A 15490-nucleotide genomic window follows, 5' to 3' on the forward strand; every position below is an offset into this window, starting at 1 on the left:
CAGCCACTGCACACCAAGGTGGTGACAGAAGTAATGGGAGGTTATGGCTAAGAGGGAATGATCCACGTCCCACGTTTATGGGACAGTTACACACAAAGTGCAGGCAGATCAAGTCATGTCCTTTGCTACCAGAGAGGCCATTTACTGTGTCCCCCCTCAGTAACAGCAAATAACTGGGAGAGATTTCTGTGTGGATTCTCCAACATTGAAGGTTACAGTCCATCTGAAGAGTTGAAGAGACTGTTCTTGTCTCATGACAAGTGCATGAAGTAGCTCTCAAGCCCCTGCTTTTCTCAGATTGTTCAGGTGCAACAGGCAATTCCTCTCGCTCTCAGAATCAGTCCAGCCATCACATTTTAGTGCCAATAAAATAAGGGTTGCAGCACTAAGACCAAGCACACTGAAATCCTCATTACTGTCCTTGCAACAGTCTCAGCACTTCAGCTCTGACCTGCAATACAGCAGGGAAATGTCTGCTGAACTGCATTTCCAGCCCACAAATCAGAGCAGTTAAAATGCAACAAATCCTTCTTACTAAACCAACCCTCTCCAGAGAGCATTTCTGTGCCTGCCAGAGGGATATCTATCACAAATGAGACAGAGAAGGAGTTCCCCAAGCACTCCATCACACAGTGGTACATGCTGCAGAGATTTCATGGGGTTTATTTTTCTCCTGCATTGTATCCAAGGGATCAAGGAATGGCTAAACATTCAAAAGTATCTCCAGCTCTCCACAGTGGCAGATCTCAGCTGTCTTTTCTCCTGTTTATTTGTTTTATAGTCCAACAACAAACACTGCAATACTGGCAGCAGCCCGCCCTTACAAGCTGTTGCAAACTGGAGTGAAAACTGATCAGCCACAGAGCAAAAAAAGCTGATCTCTGCAAGGGAAAGATGTGTTAGGTGAAGAAAATCACTGCTAATGGAGCGCACCATGAATCAGTCTGCCATGAAGCACAACCTGAGAGAAAGCAGAGAAAAGCAACCGAGCAGGACGTCAAATCTCAGCACAGAATAAGCTGCCTCATGACACAGAGAGAAACTCCAGATCCCAAGGCATAAGCAAAGATCAGTGTTACCACAACAGTTCCCTGTGTTGAGGTTGTTTTGGGTGTCAAGGAGAAGCAAAGTCTCCACACACTGAGTAAGATGGATTTACCGACTTGAGAACAAAACTACTAATGGTTCCTTCTCCTGCAATTCCTCCTCCAGTGGAAATATCTTAACCTCCCATGCATGTATGAACATCATTCTCACTCACGACCTGTAAAAGAGCCCTTTGATAGCCAGCATATAAAGCCAGCGTACCAAATTAATGACATTTAAAAGAAAAAAAAAAAACAACCCAAGAATTCTTCCTTTCCCCTTCCTCACCCCCAGCTCATCTACTGTATTGTTTATATTTTTGTATTCATGCCCCAGAAATGGCATTAGGACTGGAAGCCTGACAGTTCTTTCTGCCAAGTGTGGCTGCACCTTTTCAAGCAGGGAACTTTAATATAACAAACTGTCAGCGACAAGCCCACGTAGTGACAGAACTCAAGAGGCTGCCCAGGACAGAATATACAGAAAGCCACTTTGCTGGTGATGAATGGCTATTGAACCTGCTTGAGAAAGGACAGACAGGTCCTTAGCTCAGCTTTAGCCACACTCTGCTCTCCACCAGGACAACTTCTGTTGAGCCTGGAATAACTGAAGAGATTCCTGCAAAGTCTGTGGATCCTTTCTCCAATCCAGAGTTACCTTTGCTATTCTTGATTTGTATTTTATTCTTGAGAGTTACAAGAGTTACAAAGAGAGGATTTGTGCCTTGTGTTGCTTCTGTCAGACACCTAATTTGCAGATTTTTCTTGAAACTTTGCATATTTCCAGTGTCTTTAACAATATTGATATTTACTGCCAGACCGAGCTTTGTATCATTTGCAATGCATGAAAACAGACCCAAGCTAGAGAGCTGCACTTAAAATGTCCTATTTTTTTTCATGGAAGACAAGCAAGCCTGGAAAAGAGGTTTGATAACCTCACAGCTTTCCCCTCTGCTGGCTCATAGAAATGTTGAGTCTAAAGGAACTGAATATGCTTCTGTTTTAGAGAACCTGATTTTAAACAAAAACCCTCTGGGAGAGGAAAACAACCATAAAACCCACATAGCAGAACACCATGAACTTTCCAGGTTTTTAGTTTCTGCCATAGTCTGTGAAGATAAGTGGGTATTTATCACATGAAAGACAAAACACTCATACAGTGGTTAGTCAGGATACTGTCAGGCACTTAGTCACCTGCTCAAATAAACCCAGACATTTTCTCCCACCCCAGAAACAACATTTAATATTTATAAACATAAAAATAGGACCAGCCAGACCAAATCAATGAGAAATGTCATACACTTCCATTGCAGTGCTTCACCTGTCACAGAACGTGTATAAACTGTTTTTCAAATATCTACAAACTTAATCTTCCTGATGGAGCTGGGGAAGGGAGAACCAGACACAGATTATACCCTGCCAAGTGCCCAAACGGAATAAAACTTCTGGTGAATCAGATCAGAAAAATTCAAGCAAGGCTAAGGGGAACAACCCACAAGGCACAACAATGGAAACTCCCAAAGCAAAGAGCAAAATGCCTTACTAGGAATAGGCTCACAAGGAATTCTAACCCTTGAGTTTTTAGCAATGTCTATCTCACTAGGGTGAGATGTAAATCACTGAATTAGTTCATTAAACTTTCTCCAGCTCATTTCTGGCAGATTCTTCTAAATTTAGCAACTTCTCAATTGACTAAAATCACTGTATTTGAAAGGTGTCCTATTATTAGTCCTAGCAAAACCCCCACAAGCAAAAATTCATTAAGCACGTAATACAAAGTTGAAATTCGCTCTAACAGGCAAAAAGGAAAAAAGCTTTTTCTGGTACAATTACAAATTCTGCCAGTTCAGACAGTGACTTCCTGATGTGAAGCTTTTTTATCAAACAGCTTCCAAACTGAGACCAGTTTCTTACATAAACCATTTAAACACATGTAAGTGATAGTGATTTTAAGGTCACTACCCACTAGTTGGATTCTGCTTACAAAAATGACAGATTTTCTAGACCCAAAGCAAAAATAGCTAAGCATTTAAAAAGATCTTTGTTACTAGCCATATTTCTGAGATGTTAAACTCTTTACATGACATTTGAGTCTGGATTCTATGATTCAAACCTCCTTGTAGCAGTTTTCCAATAAGATTCATTTCTTTCTGAGCTAACTATGACAGCAAACACATTTGGACTTTTTCGCCTCTGTAATAAAAACAGTGTTGATTTATTCACCCAGGTAAAGGAGATTTGCCAAACTGGAAAAAAGTCTTAGGAACAGGCTTCTGAGCCTGTACATCAACTGCAGTTATGCATCAAATGTGTAACTACCAAAGGATTAGGTTAGCTCTGCTCCTATTAAGGCAGCAGACTCTGGGGCACCTAAAGCTGTATCCAACACCACTGGCAGGCTGAATTTCTTAGGGCATTTTTAATTACACGTTCAAAAATGCCACTCATTTTTTAAGTCCTCAGAAAACTACTGCAAAGAAAATGACAGGGACTTAAGGGTGAGCCCTGCTATATAATTTTTCCAGGCTAGCTCAGGTCCTGAAGCATTTGTGGTGCCTTGTGGTTTAGCAGCAGGGAATAAACCAGGGAAGAGTATTGATAAAAATCCATCTCCTTGGCTCAGTGCTGCTTAAGATATATTTTTGCAAAGCTATATGCTGAATGCCAAGGCAGAAGGGACCTTACACCCTGTTCATTTATTACTACATTATTTTTATACATGTATTATTATTTATGTTCTGCAGATTGGTGGGTCATTTTTGTTGTTCATTTGGGTTTTACTAAATATGAAGCATTAATGATGATCTGTAAAACTCATTCACGTTCCACGACCTAAATTAAACTTAGAAGCTTTCTTACTTGATATTTTCATGGGCATCTTTTCACCCCATGAAAAGCTTTACCAGCTTATTCCACACTACTGCAATATCCAGGTCAGAGGCTCCTATGCACACCACAAATCTCTTTACACACACCAGAACAGACACCTCCTCTTTAAATGTGGGCAGATCCTCATCTTTGTCAAAGAAGGATTTAGAGAGATTAAAGTAAACTGGTTTTAAACACTACTTTTCTCAAATCAAGTGAAGAGGTAAATAAAAGGGGAGAGGGGTTCTTACACAGCTTCCATCTCCAAGTCATCCTCATCATCTTGAGAGAGCTGTAGGTAAGGGTTGTCTGATGCTGGACGGAACTTGTACCCAGTAAGGACAAAGAACACGAGTGTGGCCATCTCATCCAGCAGCTGCAAGTGAAAACACAAGATTAAGTTCACTCCTGCAATGCTCTGTGGTCACGAAACATTGCTCCTCATTCATAAGGTTCAAGGTTTAATGGCCAAGAGGCCTGGGCCACAGCAGAAACAGAGTAATTCCTGTCCAATTGTCATTCATCCCAGGCTAAAGGCTGTCAAATCCTTTGTTCTTTCAGTTTTCCAAGTCACTTTAAATACAGTTACAGTTCTATCCATCTCTCCAGAGCTTTCAAAGAACTATGGCAAGACTTGGCTTTTAATTGAGGGGGGGAAATCATCCCTACATTGCTATTTTCAACAGTTAATGTATTCCAAGGACTCCCTGCACAGTTACTGGGATTATATGTTAAGAAACCAAGTATTTAGAAGTCCATAGGCAAAAGAAGCCCTTAGATGGAAGAGCAAAAGCATATTTTCCTGGCTCCCTGAGGCTACAATTACATAGAGCAAACCTGACTAATTTTTTTCTCCTTTGTATGTTCTTGATTAATTTCCTTCAGACATTTTTAAATTGAAAGACTAAAAATCAATAATGCAATTACTTTCAGACATCTCATGTATCATCCAGCAGCCTTGCTGGACAAACATAAAACTAAGAATATATTCTTTCACCTTAAGCAGATCAGTGATAAAAATCAAGAGGAGGCAGGGTGCAGCACTGTGCTTTGAGATGTTTTACTATAACATGAGGAACAATTTATGGAATTTTGTTGTGCAGTTATATTTAAGGAATAATAGAGGAAAAAATTGAGGAATGGATGTATTTTCCTTTGCTGGCAAATACCTGGTACAGCCATTTCCACTGGAATGGAACAGCAATCTTTATGAGAATTGCAATGATCCGTGTGAAGTAAATGTAACACACAATCTGGGAAGGAAAAGGAGGAAGCATGAGAACAATAGCACCATCCTTATAGAACCTTTTTACCCCAGAGAAATAGCTCATGCAATTCCCAGACAACTCATTATGGCAGACTAGCCTTATTATGCTCCTCAATAAACATGGCAGATATAGGCTGAGGGCTCTACTGCTTGTTGAACATCCAATAACTCAAGCTGTTGGTAACATACTCAAGTTACAGCAGGAAATGCTTCAAGTATTACAATTTCATAGAATTTCAAGAATCACAATTGTAATTTATTACTCTTGCCACTTAGAAGAGCTTGAAATGAGGCCGTTGGAAATCATTAAGAAGCCTGTGTTCTCCTGGGAAACGTACTCATGGCTCCCACTGACTTAATCAGAAACTGCACAGATGCATCTCCAGGCACCATTTGGTCCCAAGTTTAATTTTTAGCGAGTTTACAGTACGTTATTCAAGCCCATCAATTCAACTGGCAGCTCAAGCTGTCTCCAGAGGAAATCAGGAAGCATTACAAATAGCTGGAATTTAAAGAGAGACAGAAGGATACAACCATTAGGAGAAAAAAAGGAAGTTGCTTTTAGGATTGTAAGCCAGTTGACCAAGATGCCAAAGCACAGCAGTGCCAAGAGCCTCTATCACATCCACCAGCTACAGTAGTTTCCAACAAGTATTCCATTAAAAGCTCTGAACAGCTTCCAAGTTCCCCACATGCATGTGTGCAGGTGTTTTACTTACCATGACATAGTAATGTCTGAAGAGCTTCAGCTTTGCTAGGTTAATGGCAGCTATCAAGAGAACACAAAAGTCCATCAGAAAATTGTTAACATGAGACAGTTTCTTTTGATGCCTGTCTGCAGGGTAGGCAAGTGGTCAAAACTCAGGTAATCCTAGGCTAGAAGGCTATACAGGACAACTCCCAGGCTGGGGTGAATTCACTCTTAAAAAGGGAACTGAGATTGCTTTTACACTGAATTTTATATGCACACACTCTGCAATACAGAACCTTCCTCTACCTGTATACGGCCAACTACACACTGGCACCTTGCTCCTGCCAGAAGGGCCACGCCACCTGACACTGCCTCCTAGAAAATCCTGTCTTTTCTAGAGCCCTCCCTGACCTGCTCTGTGCCTTCAGCTGAGCTGAGCAACTTCGAGGTAATCACAGCTCTGGGAACCACTGCATCTTGCTGAACAGCAGCACAGCACTTTAATACCTAAGCAGGGTCCTCTATCATTCATGGATCAGCCACAACTCACAAGTGAAATGGGAAATCATCCCAAACAGTTCCCCAACATGCAAGCTGAGGCCCCAGGCAAACCTGTGCACATTGCACAGATCACATCAGCTGGAGCAGCACAGAACATTCACGTGAACGAGCTGAGGTCAACAACAGATGGAGCAGCTGTCAGCTCTGGTCTGAGAGTCAGCTTTTAGATGTGCAGCAGGATTACAAACATAGGCCACTGATGCTTTTGTGACAACATGAGAGGAAAAGAGTCCAAGATATGTTGACAGCTTACAGAGACACAGTTTAGAGCCAATGAACAGGAGCTGCCAGTTAAAAAATACTGCCACGTATTTACTGGTGCTCCCTCCAAATCCTCATAACGTATTTATCAGATGTGAAAGTGCAATACGTTGAGCTTAAGTTTACCTGCACCCCCTCACAGAACTCACCCACTGCAAAGATTTATAAAAGGCTGCATGTATTTGCATGTAAGGTCTTCAGGTTCACAAGAGAGCAAAATGAAGTATTCAGATGAGGGAGAGAAGGGCTATCAGCTTCCAAAGAAATGCTTCACCTCCTCTGACAAAAACAAAGCAGTGTCTCTTATGTAAAGGAAATGTCAAATGCACCACTGCAAATAAATTCCTGTAGGTTCCCACTACAGAAACTACACCGAAGACAGACAGCACTCTGTTATAAAACTACTTTTATAATCTAGAGATCAAGTGTCCATTCCCAGTTTACCTTTAGTGTTCCAGGGGAACAGTTGAAAGCTACAGACACCTTGAGCCAGATACAAACCTTCCTCCAGCACACACACTCTAAGAGCAGCACCTGACCAACACAAGGCATAAACTGACTGATGACGTAAAGTTAAAAGCTTTTCCTAATAGAATTGGTGAAAGATTGAAACATGTAAATATGCATGATAAGTGCACTGAATTGTGAAACAGGGAAGCAGTATTGTCCTATTTAGAGAGCGCTGCATTGAGTGTGACCATGAAGATCTTGTGATTTCCCACACACCGGTTTGCACACAGAAGGATCTATTTTGAACTCAAGGCATCCAACTTCAAGAACTGCCACCAGTTGGTGCATTGACAGGCCAGGAGAATTACCAGGCTTTGTAGTTGAAGGAACACCAACTCAACAGCTGTGATTCAAACTGCCGGTCTATCAGTGCTCTACAGTCAATGCCAGCAAGCTGGGGAGTAATTTCTGATGGATTCAAGCACTGCATAGGATGAAAGGACAGCAAAGCCAAAGATCTGACTGCCAACTGAGGTGTCATAATTCCACCTCTCCCAGCTGATGGAGCACAGCTCAACATCTCACCTACTCATCGTGGTAATTGTCCTGGGCTGATGCTATGAAGCTGCTTTATTCCCTAACCATCAGCTCAATGCCCAAGGACACTGCCTTTATGATGGCCCCGGGGGCTGGGCCACAGGGCCCGAGTGCGGCTTGGTTCAATGGTTCAGCCCTAGGGCTCAGGGCTGGGGGGGGGTGTGGGCAGGGCTCAGGAGGGAGTGCACCGGGAGCACTGTGCTGCTTTTTGGTTTCCTTTGTGTTCCAGCTAGCTGGGAAAAGGTTTTGTTGGTTTTTTTTCTTGTTCTTTTTTTCCCCTTTCCTTCCCCTTGCCTCACTGCCTCCCTTCCCTCCTCACCGGTCCAGGGAGCCTGCAGGTGGCCCCGGCTGGTCTGAGCCCGTGTGTCTGTTCCCTCTCCAGGAATCTGTTGTATTTTGAGGGGTTTTTTTCCCCTGTTCTACCCTGTTTTGTTTGGTTTTTTTTCCACTCTCCACTTGTCCTTGTGGAGGAAAAGGGGAGGCCCTTTTCCCTTTGGAGGAGACACTCGTTCCAGAGTGTTTCCTCCTGAAGTTTTGTCTCCAAACCCGAGACAATAATCAATAGCAAAGAGTCATAAATTGGTATAGCCACATATCCAGAATGTCTGAGCATGGGAAAGAAGGGGAAGGAGAGGAAAAAAAAGACAATCACCACCAAGGAAAAAGGCTAAGGAGGCACCTGTGGAAGCTGACTTGCTCTCCTCAACTGCAGCAATATTTCTCTCCGCTATCAGATACGTAAGTCAGCATTAATGCATGTCTACAAAATTCTGCCAGGCTTTTTTAAACAATTCAAAGTTACAGGACACACTGTTCTGGAGAAAAATCTAAAATCATCATTGCTTGGCATCAGCAGCCTGTGAACTGCTTCCTCACAGGCTGAATGTGCTCCAAGCAGTAATACTGGAGTCTTGCTATCCTGGACACTCAAAGATTTCTGTTCACCTCAGCCTGGCAGCCCAGACAGTGACAGCAGCATTTACAAGGAGAAAGGCTCAGCCAGCAGCTGTCACTTACAACTTGAATCACTTGCAATCCAAACCTGTAAGGCTGTGATAACACAGCAGCAACCACAGCATGCAGTAAAGGTTGGGTAAATTTATATTTTGAGTATGATAACCATTCTGCGAAGGACAGTACTTAACTGCAGAGAAGGAAAAAAAAAAAAATTAAAAGAGACCTTCCACCAAAGGTTTTAGAAATTAATTCACGCCTATGTTCCATCTCTTTCAGACAATAATTAAAAAGAGAAAAGCCATCCTCCAAGAAAGATTTATAACATCTATACCTTGCTTCCCTCAGTTTTCCCTCTCTATCACCATTTACTTTAACAGCTTGTGCCTGCAACAGCCTGATCTACATCAATCAAAACACAGCACACTCCAGTATTTTGATAAGCAGTCTCTTTTTGAGATTGTCCCCATGCTAATTTCCAATGTTGAGGCTGTCTATAAGATGGAAAAAGAAGATGGACCATCCACTGCACACCACACAATAGCCTTCTGATGAATAAATCTGACCTTTTCAGATATATGTATGTAGTAACAATCACAGGATTGCAGCTGAGGGCACGGGGAGCTCGAGCCCAGACAATACAATCCATAAAGACAAACCATAATGCAGCCAGTGAACGTGCTCAAGGTACAGCTGAGAGTATTTCTGCAATGCTTTGCTTGCCCTACTCATGCTGGTGCATTTGAGATGTGATCTGTGCCATTATCAAACCATAAACGGAAGCCTTCTGCTCTCCCCCACGATGCAGCACACGTAGATCTAGCCCTCAAAAAAAGCAGCTCTGAGAAGTGTGGCTCTACAGTCTCTAGAGTTCTCTCCTTAAAAGCATTCCTGTAGTAGAAAGAAGAGGTCAGACAGATACAGCAATGCCCAGTGTCACGCACAAGAAGGTGCCACAGATTAGTTAATCTTGAATGTCCCAAACCACATCAGCCATTTGGCACAAAAGCTCTCCACCAGGGTCAGATGAAAGTCCAAAGTACAGGATAAGCACTGTACCTCCAACAGAGTTGCCACATCAACACTGGACAGCTCTCTGGGGCACCTGGAAGTGGTGCTGAGCCCAGCCAAGCACAGGTTGCTCTGCACCACACAGGACCAGGCTCTTTGCTCACAGCATTTTCATGGCACAGCAGTAGGAAGACACTGCATACTGCAAATGGTTTTTCCTGACATGGGGGCAAGCACGAAAGCATTAATCATCATTTGCCCACTGCGCAGAACACAGGGAATGATGCCTGGGAGCGACAGGCTGTAATGTATTTCCCCTAATTCTGCTGCCAACTGTAACATGCTGCAGTGCTCCAGGAAAACAACAAACCATGATCTGACTGTGCCGTGTCACATCTCTCATCATACACACACAGGTACCAGCAGAACAAACTGCAGCAACACTTTCCAACCTCATTCCTCCCTCAAACAACAGAGGATGTGATCATAAGGGTGTGTTATGAGACTTGAGAGGTCCAGTGACCAAAAACTTGGGGTTTCAAAGAAATATTATGTATAAATAATATATATATATATACACTCCCTCTCTTTTCTCAAGATGCCTGTAAACAAGGTGGTGGCAGTTGAGCAACTTTGCAGGCTGAAATATTTTAGGTCAGTTTGCAAGACTGATTTCCTTAAATCTGCAAGACATTTGCAATGCAGATCTACAAATGGACAGAGAGCAAAGGCTCCCACCTGAAGGAAGATATAATGACAGATCAAAGAGGTGTAGCTAATCACTTGCTTAAGTCTGAAGGTGGCGATTTCAAAAGGGGAGGAAAAAAGATTCTAAAAATGGGATGTTTACGCCCACTGCTGTGCAAGATAAGAAGCCTGTGTAGGTCAGATATACTGCTTTAAAGATCACCTTCAAGGGAAAAAAGCAAACAACCAGGCAGCTCAAACTCAGCCGTAGCACTGTGCCATGCCTACTCTCCACTAGCAATCCATAGCATCTGGGTATGTAAGGTGTCCCTAGATAATGATGGCTTTAGACCCATTTCTCCAGCTTCCCCACTTTGTTTTTCTTTTAAATTATACTCTAGTTTAAATGACTATTAGCTAGTGACTCCAAACCAGTACCACTTATAACAAGCTTTTTCATTAACTGTACGTTGCTAAACCAAAGGCCTATGACAAGTCCAGTCTAAAGGTCTGGTAAATCCAAATCTGCTTCATTCCCAGTCCAGCCACACTCCAGTCACGGCTGTCACCTGACCCAGGGGACTGCTACCTAATAAACAGGTTGTCTTGGGGTGACTTGATGTTGTATTCCCTATCGCTGCACTATGCCCAGAAATTAGTATGTATACCTTTCTATGCTTTTAAACTGAGCCTGAGAGGGGGGAGGAAAAATGGAGCAAAACTTTTTCAAAGCAATGTGCAGCTTGTTCAATGTCACACAGAGATAGAGACACTTTTTTCAGCTGTGGCAGGAGAGCGGGAGGGAAGGGAAGCACCCGGCTTGCTTTTCTTTCCAGCCAGCTTTCAGCAGTTTTTTCCCAGCTCCTTTTCCTCCGGAGAGTTGAACTTTTGTCTTCCTGGGACTTCGTTTTTTCCTTTTCTCTCTGCTGGACTGTTTCAACATCAGAATACATTGGGAGGATTTTCCACCGAGGCCTTGGCCCTGGAGGTGGGCCCACCACCCCATCCCAGCTCCAAGGAGGGGGAGAGAGATCTACGGAAGGACTCTGAATTTTCCCCCAGGTTTCTCTCAGCAGAGCAAGAGGTTTTATCATTTAGCATCATTATCCTTTTCCTGTGTGTTTGTTAAATAAATAGTTTTTATCTCTTTCACTTTCCTTCGAGGAAAATTTATTTTTTCCCAAACCTGGTGGAGGAGGGGTGGTTGTGCCTTCTCTCAGAGGATGTATTTCTAAATTTGGCCAAACTGGAACACAGGTGGAAAAGCAGTTGGAAGAGAACAAGACAAACAGTCAGAAAACACCACCAGGATACTGAGCCATAGAGTCCTGGAGTTGTTAGTCCTAATAGATGCAAGGAAGCAAAAATAATTTTCCTTAGATCCTCCTCACTGGCAAGGACGTCACCAGAAGACTCAGTGCCAGGAGAAACAGCTATTGAATGTGTAGTATATAATTCCCCAGTATATCCTATAAGTTAATGAAGTCCGTGTGAGAGAACAGGGAAAGCAAAGCAGCCTTTGACTAGACAATAAATCCCAGCAGGCCAGAGGCAGCCCAGCTAGGAGCATCTGCACATGATCCAGCCAGCTCTAATCACAGGACAGTAAAACTGCATAATGAGAGGATCCAGTAACTTTTATTACTTCAGGAGAAAACTACCTTAAACTGCAGGGAAAAAAAATGCTGGTGATTTAACAGTTAGCACCAGTTCTATCTTTTATTCTCATGAGAAGCTGAGACATCAAGCAGCACCTCTGCAGAACAGGGCCTCCAAGGGAAGCTTACAGAGCACCTTGTTCTAGTAAAGCCTGAATGATTTCACCTTTTTACAGTGCAACCAAATCACTTTTGGTTTTCTCAACCAGACACACTAGCAGCATGACAACACTAGGTAACATTCTGCTTCTGGCATCACATTACCGTTCACTTGCTCCCTGTGGGTTCCTACCAACAGCCTCTAAATAGTCCAACCAGATTGTGTTTCTCAAGTGAGTCCCAGCACTGCAGCTCTCCTGGCCACAATCTGCTCTCAGCCTGTGCAACGTTCTCCCTGAAAATCTTTTCCTTAGCTATTCTTTTATTACCGGTGTAGCATAACACAGTTGCTAAGTCCCTCTAAATACACAGTTACTGAACTTGCAGGATCTGCACAACCAGATGGCAACACCAGTAGGTAAAGCTGGTGACAGCAGTAGGTGATTCACAAGCAACATTCACAATGAAGAGCATCGTTACCCATGGAGAGCAACACAAAACAGAGGACTAAACCAGACCTTAAGGGCTACTGTGCATATAGCCCTGACTAGCTGTAAAGACACAGCCAGTTCCTCTCAGATTACCATTTTTTTACCTCCACACTTTTTACACACCACAGTCCATCCTATAGAACTGCTTGGATTTACTCAGGTCTGGATTTCATGCCGTATGAAGGACAGTGAGTAGGTGGAACCTTTACACTGAACATCCCTGCTGCTGGCCACCTCACTTTTCTCCTCCTCAGAATGTCTGAGGTTCATCAAACTCCACAGCACCATCTTGTGATAAGAACCAAAGCAGGTACAGGGAGATCAGCTGGGGCCACACAGATTTGAAGGGTTTATGTCTTAATTACGTGCATTAATGGCTGTGTGCTCAGCACCAGGACAGTCAGGTCCACTGCCACCCAGCTAAGAAAAAACACCTGACATGTGAAGTCCTTCATTCAGAAGAAAGACTGCTTCAAGGAAATCTGAACTTATCAGACTTTTTAATGGTAAGAGCATGAATACTCCAGAACATATGCTCAGTGGACAAGGTAAAACAAATCCATCAGTAAATGCCACTGAGCCCAAGTGAACACACTGATAAGAAAGTTACCAATAACATTTATATTATGCTATTATAACTGACCTTTTTAACATTTTCTGTTAGAAGTCAGTAATTTTCCACCATTAGGTTTGGGGCAGTTTTTTGAGCACATAGGGCTGTTGTTTGGTGGCTTTTTTAACAGCCTGGAACATCAAAAAAGCATGCTAGGCTCATCATAAGTGTTTAAATTTAACAGATGGCAAAAAATGTGGTCTGCACAAAGCTAAGTTCAGTACTCAGCCTTACATTTCACCTACAGGGACAATCAGCAGTGAAATGCTGAAGTGTCAGTGAAAGCCAAGGAAATGGCTGGAAGAAGTATCCAGACCTGGGAACAGATCTCCAGAAAGGAGAGACAAGAGTTAAAGGATGGGACTGGGGTTAAAAGGCTGTTGCCAACAAATGACCTTCTACAAATGAAGCTTTGAAGAGTAAGCCACTGAATGACAGAAGGTGGAAAAGGCTGCCTGCTTCCAAAGAAGCCAGTGCTGTGCTCCACAGCTTGCATCCAAGGAACTAATCCAGAAGAAATGAGCAGATAAGGCAGGAAAAGCACAAGCTACAGCAGCCACATTTGGGCTTTCCATCCACCAGCTCCTTTTCAGTGCTACAATAAACGTAACTCCACTTTCCACAGGCAGCCCTTGGAGCTGCTGTACAAACATGGACAAGTCAGGAACTGTGCTATATTGAGTGCCAAGTTGTTTTGTTTCATAATAAAGTTTATTTCCCTCTATTTTGTCAGGAATACATTTCTGCAGAAATTGAAATAAGTGGGTCTATTTGGGCTAATAGTCAGCAATTCCGGAATTCATTTCTAGTTCTGTTTCTGAACACTCAAGTGAGGAAAAAATGGCAAATCTGTCAAGATGACTTGCTCTAGATGTCATGTGTAGCTCTGCTACTCTGCAAGTAGCAGAGAATGGGTTACACATTCCAGTTCTGATAATCAAAGCAATACAAGAAAAAGGTCATTTTCCAAAAGTTATTCCCATGAGCCCACTGAGGAAAAGCAGAGTGACACTAATACAGTGTAGATCTATAGTCTTCGTTTGGTTTTTAAATCAGCATCATGTGTTTGAAATTCTGGCATTATAATATGTGGCATAAAAGAGGAGAAAAGAATACAGACTACTTGCCTTTCCCATCTGTTGCTGAAGCCTCTTGCAAATGCCTTATTGACCTGAAAAATAAAAATAAAGAATAGATTAATGGTAAGTTTTACATTCCCTTTTTACAGCAGTCCTCTAGATCACTGACCAGTTTTGTTAGCTCTTTATGGCTGGAGTATGCTCATAATTAACTGTGCTTAACACTGCCCACACTTCATCCTCATGCCCCCAGCTCAGGCAGTCATCTCAAGTATCTCTATTTCCTTGGAATTATGAAAGCAGATTGCTAAAACCTACTTCAGCCTACAGAATGCTTTGTGGGAGGGAGGGAGCAGAGTGAGAAACTGGGGCATTTTCCAGCATAATGCTTTCCACTTGTACAATTAAGCTGAGCTACTCTTCAAAGTACTGCCAAGCATTTGGCATCTTACTGCTCTTTTAAGCTCTTTTCATTTAAGTAGTTGATTATAGCTTACATGTCTACATAGGCAACTTATGTAACAGAAACTACCCTGCAGGAATGTAAATTCAGGGGCCAAGTCTTAGTCACCTTGCTCACATGAGTCATCCCACCAGCTGCAGTGACACTATCCAGAGGAAAAAGGGGCAGGATTTTATGTCAGGGGCTTTGCTGCCAGTTTATGTTGGCACCATGGCAATGCAGGAACACTGGTTGCACACAACACACAGTCACAAGACAGCTCACATTTGTTCTTCAGATACAATTCCTCTATGGAAAGTAAGTTTTGTACCAACACCTCACTAGGTTGGACATACAGATTCCAGCATCGGGTAGCAAGAACTGTGACTGCAAAAGTCAGCTTTATCATGGGAAATGGAGTTTCTCTGCAATTGAAGTTAATATCCCTGAGTTTTTAATTACCATTGCCAAATGCTTGCAACCTCAGAGCTGAACCATTTTGACTGGAGCAAGAGGAAGGACAAGTGAGAAATTTCTTGGAAGACATCTCCCAGCCTTGGCAGAAAGCCACCAGGAGTGTGTAGGGGAAGGGAAGGACAGTTGAAACCCACCTTCACAAGTCAAGCTGAAGCTTATTTCCATCTACTGAGCGATACCTTTCTCTGAAACACTCAAG

The 15490-nt window shown here is 42.8% G+C and overlaps 1 protein-coding gene across 1 annotated transcript in view; it reads right to left on the bottom strand.

The window, feature by feature from the left end:
- Positions 1-15490, bottom strand: part of GPR107 (G protein-coupled receptor 107) — a 38664-nt gene that overhangs the window by 7584 nt on the left and 15590 nt on the right. The window contains exons 14-17 of the mRNA XM_039561535.1: positions 14421-14464; positions 5940-5989; positions 5123-5206; positions 4205-4329 (exon numbers count right to left, since the gene is read on the bottom strand). Of these exons, the coding sequence (XP_039417469.1) occupies positions 4205-4329; positions 5123-5206; positions 5940-5989; positions 14421-14464 (303 nt within the window). The remainder of the gene's footprint in view (positions 1-4204; positions 4330-5122; positions 5207-5939; positions 5990-14420; positions 14465-15490) is intronic.

The sequence above is a fragment of the Corvus cornix genome, chromosome 17 (genome assembly GCF_000738735.6).
Source record: "Corvus cornix cornix isolate S_Up_H32 chromosome 17, ASM73873v5, whole genome shotgun sequence".
NCBI classification, from domain to species: Eukaryota; Metazoa; Chordata; class Aves; order Passeriformes; family Corvidae; genus Corvus; species Corvus cornix.